Here is a 10,033-nt window from a genome sequence, read left to right on the forward strand (position 1 = left end):
GGATGTGGTGAAGATAGTGATAAAATGATAGAGAGTTACTGAAAGTGAAGATAATCACTGATTGAGGAGTAAGACAAACAATAATGAAAAAAATAAATAAATTGTGGTAACGTAACAGTTTGTAGTTGAGTAGGTAGTGTATGATGTTGTAGAGCATGATGTAAACCATCATACTCTACAACACTGGGAATATGATTTTTGCATAGTATCTTACTGGATTCTAAGAAACTTTATCTCTGAGTTTCCGTGGGAAATCCATAGTTTTTGAAACAGGCATGGGCACTATCCCCAAAAAAATTCCCTGGACTCGATCCTGTAGGATAGGTTAGGTTAAGTGAAGTTAGATTAGTATCCCAGAGAGGGTCCAGAGGGGCACAGCCCCTGGCTAGTTTAGGTTAAGGTTCTAGGGACAGATTAACAAGATTTCTACTTTATTAACAGAGGAACACTTGAGAATTCAGCTAATTATCTCTGTGGCTTCTGAGAAAAAGGTGATGGTGAAAGAGCAATGCATTTCTGAATACAGACAAAAGAGGTAGATAGGAGAGCCACTCATAACACAGAGGTCAAGTTGATAATGATACAATATGACTATGTAAAGTGCATTAAGATTGTGAGTGCTTTGATTAGTACAGCTTACCTTGATATTATAGTCTCTTATATGTTTAAATGAGGATTTTGAAAAACTACACTCACAAGTGAAAGGTATCATCATTTTTTTTTTTTTTTTTTTTTTTATCGTAGGTTAATTTTTGATGAGCAAGATTACCTGTGGTTGCTAAAAATAAAGTTACATGTGCCATTAGCAGTCAAAGGGTTAAGAGACAAGTATCAAGGCAGCTCAGGAAATAAATTGGTTTTACACCCTTTGGAACACTTCTAATATGTACAGTGATTAAATATACCACTTTACCCTTTTTCCTTGTATAGGTTTAATAGGGACCCAGAACTAAGTCTCTCTCTCTCTCTCTCTCTCTCTCTCTCTCTCTCTCTCTCTCTCTCTCTCTCTCTCTCTCTCTCTCTCTCTCTCTCTCTCTCTCTCTCTCTCTCTCTCTCTCTCTCTCTCTCAACTACTTTACAGGAAGGCAGAATTAACCATACATCCTTTTTTTTTTTCTCTCATCTGTCTTTTAAGGATCAGGAAGTGAATCAACCTCATTTTCATTACATTATTATTTTTGAGATGTTGTCTATTTGTTTCCATGTACAAAAGCACTGTACCATTCTTAATACAGTGATCCTTGTTTTACAGGGGCCGGTTGGTGTACTTCTGTTTCCTGTTGTTGGGTCTGGGAACACTGCTGCCATGGAACTTCTTCATCACTGCACAATCAGTAAGTGCATAGCTTCTGACACTCACTTTCTTGGTGGTTTGGAGTTACTTGATGCACTTATTACTGACCCCCATGTCACAGTTAAGAGGAGTTATTGTCCCTCTGTTTTGTTCTCCATTAATTGGTGAAATATTCAGTCTCCTCACTACTGGATATTAAGTGATAGTAGTATGATAATTCTTTTGTTTGTAGCGACAGTGCACTCAAAGTTAACCAAGGTCCATTCTGGTCATAGCAATCTTGGTTTGACTAGTAATGTGTTGAACATGTAAGAGGGGCCCCAAGTCAAAAAAAAAAAAAAAAAAAAAAAGGAAAAAAGAAAAAAAATACTGAAGTGACAGTTCCTAAAGAAAGGTCCAAAGAATCATTCAAAATTAGAGGATAAGTGTCTTAAAACCTCCCTCTTGAAAGAATTTAAGTTTTAGGAAGGAGAAAATATAGAAGTAGGCAGGGAGTTTGAGAGTTTACCAGAAAAAGGATGAATGATTGAGAATACTGTTATGGTGATTGTCCTGCCAAGGGTACAATCCTTAGTGATGGCCTCTCATTGCTAATTTAACCCACTTTCAGATCAGCTTCTCTGTATTAACAGTGGTGCTCTTTGCAGACCATTACTTAAGTTCATGCATACATTCATGGGTGGTATGACTTACATGTACAGAAGTAACACTGATATCCTATTTACAATATTGATTAATTTTCAGTACTGGGATTTCAAGCTGGAAAACAAAACAGCCAATGGAACACGGACGCATTTACAAGACTTGTACACACCCATGCAAGTCTGCCTTTCTCAGATACCCAACTTTATATTCCTATTTATTAATGCACTCTTCAGTCACAAGTGAGTAACTGGCATAGTGCTCTTGCTTTCCTTTACGTTGTATAAAGTATTCCTTAATGTATAGATGAATGTAGAGTAATTATTGTTCTGCTGTAGATTTTGTAATCATGATTAATTTTCAACTTTTCACATACTACAATTTTGAGAGTTTTACCAATTTTGTTTTATATATCTGGGATTCACAAAAAGATCTCAAACTCATTTCATTGCTTGATTTTGGACATGCATAAAGTTATCATATCCCTATTGTTTGCATTTCTGTGTTAAGATATTATTCAGGTAATGTGCATAGATAGTTACAGTGTCAGCTGTGAGTGATGAAACCTGTGCATAAAAATGCATTCTTTTCTGATTGACAGGATCCCCCAGCGAATCAGGCTCCTGGCTTCCTTGACGTTAATGATCCTGCTTTTCTGCATCACCACTGTATTCACCCAAGTGGATACCAGTGAGTGGCAAATTGGCTTCTTCGCCCTAACCATGACTGTCATCATCCTTATCAACAGTAAGTGAGACTGTTGGGAAGACACTTCATGTTATCAAAAACATTGCCATGCCAGATGGTGGGCCACATATATGTTACCACTTATAGTTCTAATGGAAGGAAACCAAATATGCAGACTTACATTTCTTATTTGAAAATTTTGTAAAGTATGTATCCTCAATTTGGAATGAATTTGACATTATGTAACAGTATGTATTTTATTTTTTTTAAATGGAAATACTTAAATGCTGCATGAAATTGTAGACAGTGCTATGCAACCTTTACTTACCATCATCTATTATTTTATCTATTTCTCTATTTATTTGCATCATCTATGTAATTCATATCAACACTACATATGTGTCAGTATTACCATGCCACATCATCCACAGGTGCTGGTGCCATTTTTCAAGGTGGCCTGTTTGGTGTGGCAGGAATGTTTCCCGAGAAGTACATAACTGCTGTGGTGTCAGGCCAGGCCCTTGGAGGTGTGTTTGCTTCAGGTGCACGGATTGTATCTCTCTCAGTGGGAGCAAAGGATGAAAATTCTGCATTCATTTACTTCATGATTGCTGTCATCGTCATGATTTTCACTCTGCTGGCTTATTTATTCATGTCAAAAACAGTAAGTAAAATTACTTTTTTCTTTGTGGAAATAATGTGTTATGAGTGTACAAGTATAGCATTTCAAGTTTTTGTTTACAGTAAGTGTATTTTGTCTAAGCTCAGAGTATGCATTTATAAGAGAAAATTTCACACTATGAAAACTTAAGTTATTTAATACCAATCAGTAAGTCAGTCAGTCAGTTGGTCATTCAAGCAATTGTCTTCCAGGATTTCTACAAGCACTATACCAATTGCCAAAAGCCTGAAAAAGGATCTGATGATGCCCCTCAAGCTGAAAGGACCTTTAGTGAGCAGGTCCAGATATTTAAGGAGATTTGGCCACTGGGAGTATCCGTGTGGGGTGTATTTGCTGTCACACTTGGTGCCTTTCCAGCTCTGTGTGTCAAAATTATTTCCACTGCAGAAGATGAAACTTGGTCACGTATGTATTAGATTTATTGTATTTTGTCTTATTTAAAATTTGTTAGATATCTATAAATAACTATTTCCTAAGAGTGGTACAATCTAGAGAAATGAGTGATGTACCTATTTTTCTAATGTCCTTCATGGAAATTACTTTATATATATATATATATATATATATATATATATATATATATATATATATATATTTCTTCATCACAGTAAAGTACATGATGATTTTCTTGATTATTTGAAGTCAGTTTTCATAAGAATAAAAAATAATACATTTTATTTTTTTGTTATTTTAGAGGTGTATTTCCAGCCAGTTGTTACCTTCCTTTTGTTCAATGTTGGTGACTACATTGGACGTCAAGTGGCTGGGTTTATGATGTGGGTGAGTGTCTTACCTTCATTGACATTGTTTTATGGTCTTCAGACTAGATGGAGTAACTTGTAAGATGTGTAGTGTTCTGATATGACATGATATAAGGCATCAGAACTGGTAAAGAATAAAGATAATGAACATAGTGAAGAAAAGATATCTGAGTAAATAAAGTGTGAGAGACACAGTTGAAAACTTTCTCATTTAGTTTTTATAGTCACTTTTATATTTTATCCTGCCTCTTCATTCAGCAACAATGGCAGTAAGATTGAAAATAAGGGTTTTGTTTTGATGTGATAATGAAAGTTAGCATGAATGTCGTTATAGGTAATATCAATTTGTCTGGCTTGCAAAGTGAGAGGGATAATGTACCTGTGCTCTATGGGAGTCTGAAGTCATTAACTCCTAATGGAACAGAGGTGGCTATAGCTGCTTTACCAAATGAGGACTGGAAGTAGTTAAAATTGCTTTCTGATTTTTACACTAAACTTAGCTACAATTCGTCAATTTTCATAGTTCAATCTTTGGTAATACTGCCCGCAAGCTAGTGAGGCTAATCTCTCAGTCTCTGACCTGCTGTCACCATGGCCAAATGCAGTGATAGTAATTCGGACAAGTCCAATTCCCTGCCCACTCTCTCCTGTCTTCAGACCTCAATGCCACACATATTACCCACTTGCACCTGACCATTTACTGTATATCTTAGTGAGAGTGCAATAAGGCGGGAACTCAATAAAACTGTTTAGCATGTCTGAAGAGAGCTCAGGGGTCCTCTTTTTTCATTAGATGCTAGCCATTTCCAGTCAGGTGAAACACCTGCATGGCAGGTAAGTGACTCACTCCTTCCAAAATTCACTCCTCTTGAACTCACTGTCTCTCCATAGCCACTGCACATAGAGACATCTGGATTGCATCATTAGAAAGAGGAAGACTTGATATTGAGTACAAATCTATTTCATTTGCTCTTCTGTTGCAGGCTAAGTTTAAGGTTTGTGTGAATACAGGCTATTTTTTATATTTAGCTCTGGAGGACTGGTCCTAACAGGACAAAAATCACCACGACTGCCAGTCCTTTAAGGGTTAATTGAACAGAGAATACCTTTTAAAAAGAATTGTGAGCAGCTGACTTTTGGATAAACCTGTCATTGTCTTTGTTTTCTCTCCACAGCCTCGGCGTGGTTCCTGGATTCTGTACTTGATGGTTGCACTACGAGTTGTATTTATTCCATTGTTCCTGCTGTGCAACCATGATCCAAACTCTAGCATTCCCACGTTGTTTGCTCATGACTCCTGGTACATCCTGTTCATGCTTCTCTTCTCCCTCTCCAATGGCTACTGCTCATCACTATCCATGATGTATGGTCCAAAGTGAGTATTGAGCCATGTTGCCACTTGCCCTCATTGAACCATCACTGTTGTTAGTTGAAATGGATAGTATCTTATTCGTGAAAGAAAAGAAACATCATGATATTTGTATACATTATCTCTTTCCTTTTCTTCCATACAGTGATGCATAAAGTTTTATGGCATACTGATGTACGAATCTTTGTTGTGTGACAGTTTCATCAGTGTACTCTTTTGTAACACCACTTTGTGTGGAAAGTTTGCTCAGGAGAAATGGGATTTAAATGAAGTACTGTCACTTCAATTCATATTTTCATTTATTCTTTTTGTTTGTTGAATGAGATGTGTAAATCTCAGCATCCATCCCAAACTCTGCATGCATACTGCTTCCTGAAAATTATATGAATGGTGCTTAATGGCATCTCTTCTCTCCAGGCTTGTGACAGAGGACAAGGCTGAGGTGGCCAGCAGCATGATGGCAGCCATGCTGGGCCTGGGCCTGCTGACAGGAGGCCTCTCATCATTTGCCTTTGCTCTAATTAGCTAAGAACTCAACTTCCTTGTGGTACATGGCGATGACTATTGTGGGCTGATCAAATCACCCATGTATGCTTATTTGTACTGAGGTTAGAATAGCCATTGAGCTCTAAATGATAAAAATTCAAGGAATTTTTACTAGCAAGTATTAAGAAAATTGCCCATCTCACAATGGCAGATAATTTTTTTTTTCTGGTAGATTATGGTGTTCTCGATGAATCTACAAATAATTTTCACAGCAGATCAATATTTTTTTCTTTGCCCACCTCCCACCATCCATAGCATTATAATGAATTTGTGGTGCATATAAATAGGAGTCAAAATACTCAGAATGAAAGGATCTAACCAATGGAACAGGTAAGATTTGCTGCTGTTAAATGGGCATATTTCTTTATATATAGATGATGAAGTTCACGAGATGCAGTAGAGGTGAACAGGGAAAACATTCAGAGTTCTTTCCTTTTCTTTACTTTATTCCTTGTAATATTTCACCTTCACAGAACGTAAATAAATACCAAATTTCCTTATGTATTTAAGAATCAGTGTAATGCCCTACCTCCTTTTTATACGGTGAAAATTAATTCTGTTTAGAGGAAAAATTGCATGACTTATTTTTACATGAATTTCAATGGACTTTTTATGTATTTATATCATGTAGCCCGGTGATGTGGCAAGCATGCTCGGCTCATACTCAAGAGAGATTGAGTTTTAATCCTCAGCTGGCTGGAGACAAAGTAAGGTTGTCTCCTTAACTCCTAAGTGATGGGTGATGCAGTGGTGTGCATCTCAGGGCTTTGACATGTGATGCATATGTGTGCCAAATAATTTTCCTGGTTTAAATCAAGCAGAGGCAAAAGAGAAATGTTTTGAGCTTTATTTGGTAACACTTATAAAGCTGCTCCCTACCACTTTTTCATGATCTTCCATCTGGTAGTCCATACAAAGTAAGAATCATGGAAGGAAGTGATTTGCCCTCATCCCAATACATGGCCCAGCGCAAATGTAAGCCAATTTTGCCCACTCCCAGTAAGTGCTATTAGGCAAGGAATCACATTCATGGAACTTCTGGGCACAATGGAAGAACATTCCTTTTAAGATGTGGGGAGAGTGGTGAGGGACAGAGGGGATAAGACAAGATAGAAGCTGCAGGTGCACGAGCTGTAGCCAGTGCTATATCCAGTGTAACAAACTCATAACGACAACCACTGTTGTAAAGTGGCTGATACATTGTTATTCGACCTTTACTTCCAGCTGAACTAAGATAACAAGTCAGACAAAAACACCATTAGAAAGGAGAAGGATAGGCACTTTTTATGCTCTAAGTTTCATCATTCTTTGATCTGTATTAAAGGAAATACCAGTAAAATGGCTGGAAGGCGATTAACGAGCGAAGCCTGATATTCAATTCACTCTAGCTCAAAAGTCTGCAAGAACGCAATGGTTCTGCTGTATACCGTTGGATAGGAAATTTCATTCTGCACTCAATAATATGTGTCTGCTCTTGTTGAGACAAAAAGAAAGTTGGTTAAAATTGCAGGAAAATGACCAAATTACATTTTTGACACCTTTCTACTATTTGCAAGTTACCCATTGACTTCAACCAATAGAAAAGATGAAAGCTATATCATATAAAATTGATAGAGTTGTGCTATCATATGGTGTTAATTTCGTTATGATCGGCTGCACAGTTCCAGAGATATTAGCATTTGAATAGTATTATTGTCGGGCTGGGCCAGACCAGGCTGCTCAAAATAAAATGGTAACCTCTATAGTAAACTTCACTTCGCTCATAATAACTCTTAAGAATGAGAGTGATTTTTCTCTTCAAAATGCCTGTTATTAGAAGAGATTCCACCACTAAATGCCCATCGCTTAAGTTTTAAATGTTGTAAACCCTGGTCACTTAGCAGAGAATAGGTACAGGGTGTAAGCCAAGAGTTGTGGCCTTGCAACCCAGCAAGAGTGGAAGACAAACATTCTTGCCCTTCTGTCATTCACCTATGGTCATCTGCTGGTCACCCAGCTAGCCACTCCCCTACAGAAAGAGCTCGACCAATGACCAATCTTTGGGTAGGACTGAGACCACTCATACACCAGGACAGCAAGGACAGACTCCTTGGATTACATCCTGTACATACTTGCTGCCAAATGAATAGGGGCTACAGCTTGACTGTCTGCCTTGCCACACCCAGGACTTGAACCCAAGCCTTCTCAGTTGTGAGCCAAGCGTGCTGACTACTACACTTTGCAGTGTGTGTGTGTGTGTGTGTGTGTGTGTGTGTGTGTGTGTGTGTGTGTGTGTGTGTGTGTGTGTGTGTGTGTGTGTGTGTGTGTGTGTGTGTGTGTGTGTGTGTGTGTGTGCCTGCATATATGTGCATGTATGCATGCACCCCCAACAATAGATTAGAGATAATCTACAAATCTTTGCCACACACGGAAAGGTAAACAGGCAAAGGTGTGAAAGATAATGTTTTCAAGAACCTGAAATATTAATACATGATGTGATGAAATGTTGAATTTTGTAATGCTATTGAATTACATAATACTCATCATTGTATTATTGTTTACTCATGACAATGATGTGCATTTCACAGTATGAATATGGTGATTTAGATGTGTAGCTGTACATGAAGTACACAAAATGGCTCTCAATAGATAGCCTTGACAAAGCATACCACCAAAGTTGTCAAAGGTAGGGATAACTTTTTTTTAGTTAACTGTCATGATCATTTATCATCATCATCATCATATTGATCATCATCACTACCACTGTTGGTATTACCACCATCATGTTTCTCTAGCAAAAAGAGTGTTGGGATCCAGACTTCAGGAAAGAGGACTAAATTATACAAGCCAAACAAGCTTTGCAGTGTGATCCATTGACATGACATTAGAGTTTGTAATTTTTCATGGTATGTAAGAAATAAAAAGTAGATTACATAACAGAAAAGTCTTTGAATCAATCTGCTTTGAATGTTATCATGAAAACTGGTTTTCAGAGCTCAGTATATCAGTATTGTATAAAAATGCACATCACATTTTAGTCATAGTGTTATATATATATATTTTTTTTTTATGAAACTGTTAATTTGCACTTATGATGCTAAATAATTCATGTCATGGCACAGCATTTGTTTTTGTTGGCAAAATACTGTTTGTATTATGATCTTTGTATTATCTATTAGTTCCATGTGAGCCAAGTAATTAAAACCATCACTTTGTCAAATGTTTGTTTTTAGTGCAATTTTTACCTGTAACTGAATTTTCTCCTTCCCAGAAAATTTACAAGCTTTGCATATTAAGCAGAAACTTGTTTATGTCAAGAAATGCTTGAATTTCAGCATAGCTTTAATATATAACACAATTATAGATAAATAGATCTGTAGTGAGCTGACACATTCAGCTGCCTGCCACAGGTATAAGAGTGCATCATTCCAGTGGACTTAGGCAGGTGCTCAGGAAGCTCACCGTCCATGTGTCAGAAAGTTGGCCTTTTTCAGTAACTCAGGGAAGCCATCCCCTGCTACACATACACACACACACACACACACACACACACACACACACACACACACACACACACACAAGGGGACAAGAAAGAAAGCTGAAGAGGACCACTTGTAGGAGTGACATCAAGAAGCATAGTTTCCCCTACAAACATTTGGAATGACTTAGATGAGAGTGATCAATGCAAGAAGTATTCATGACTAAGGAAAGGTTTATTACTTCTAGGTATGGGAGATGGGACAGTTTGAGCACAGTTCCCTTATTATATGTCAGGAATAAGCACACATACACACATACACAGATATATTATCATAAAGCTCTTCTTTAATGTAATATTTGATAAAGCAATGGAAATCAAAATTAAAACTAATTGCCTTACACTATATTCTAAATTATTAATTTAGTGCCAGTTTATAACTGCCTCTTGTACCAAAAACATTGGCATTAGAATGTCAAAATATTTTGTGATAAAACTGTATTTATGTTTTAAAGAATTTCAATAAAGTTAAATGTTAATTATGTCCATCTTCTACAGTAAGTGTGTGCCCTATCTTCCTCAAAGTTTGTATCAC

At 37.1% G+C, this 10,033-nt stretch overlaps 1 protein-coding gene across 6 annotated transcripts in view; it reads left to right on the plus strand.

Annotated features, from left to right (window-relative positions):
* The window catches only part of LOC135102825 (equilibrative nucleoside transporter 1-like), a 64,408-nt gene extending 55,228 nt beyond the window's left edge, over window positions 1-9,180 (plus strand). For all 6 annotated transcript variants that reach the window (XM_064008377.1, XM_064008376.1, XM_064008379.1 and 3 more), the window contains 8 exons: window positions 1,253-1,334; window positions 2,039-2,178; window positions 2,538-2,683; window positions 3,055-3,287; window positions 3,497-3,710; window positions 4,000-4,085; window positions 5,242-5,441; window positions 5,853-9,180. In XM_064008377.1, the coding sequence (XP_063864447.1) occupies window positions 1,253-1,334; window positions 2,039-2,178; window positions 2,538-2,683; window positions 3,055-3,287; window positions 3,497-3,710; window positions 4,000-4,085; window positions 5,242-5,441; window positions 5,853-5,964 (1,213 nt within the window). In that variant the 3' untranslated portion in view covers window positions 5,965-9,180. The remainder of the gene's footprint in view (window positions 1-1,252; window positions 1,335-2,038; window positions 2,179-2,537; window positions 2,684-3,054; window positions 3,288-3,496; window positions 3,711-3,999; window positions 4,086-5,241; window positions 5,442-5,852) is intronic.
* Window positions 9,181-10,033: the final 853 nt, after the last annotated feature.

Source organism: Scylla paramamosain, chromosome 8 (assembly GCF_035594125.1).
Source record: "Scylla paramamosain isolate STU-SP2022 chromosome 8, ASM3559412v1, whole genome shotgun sequence".
Classification (NCBI taxonomy): Eukaryota; Metazoa; Arthropoda; class Malacostraca; order Decapoda; family Portunidae; genus Scylla; species Scylla paramamosain.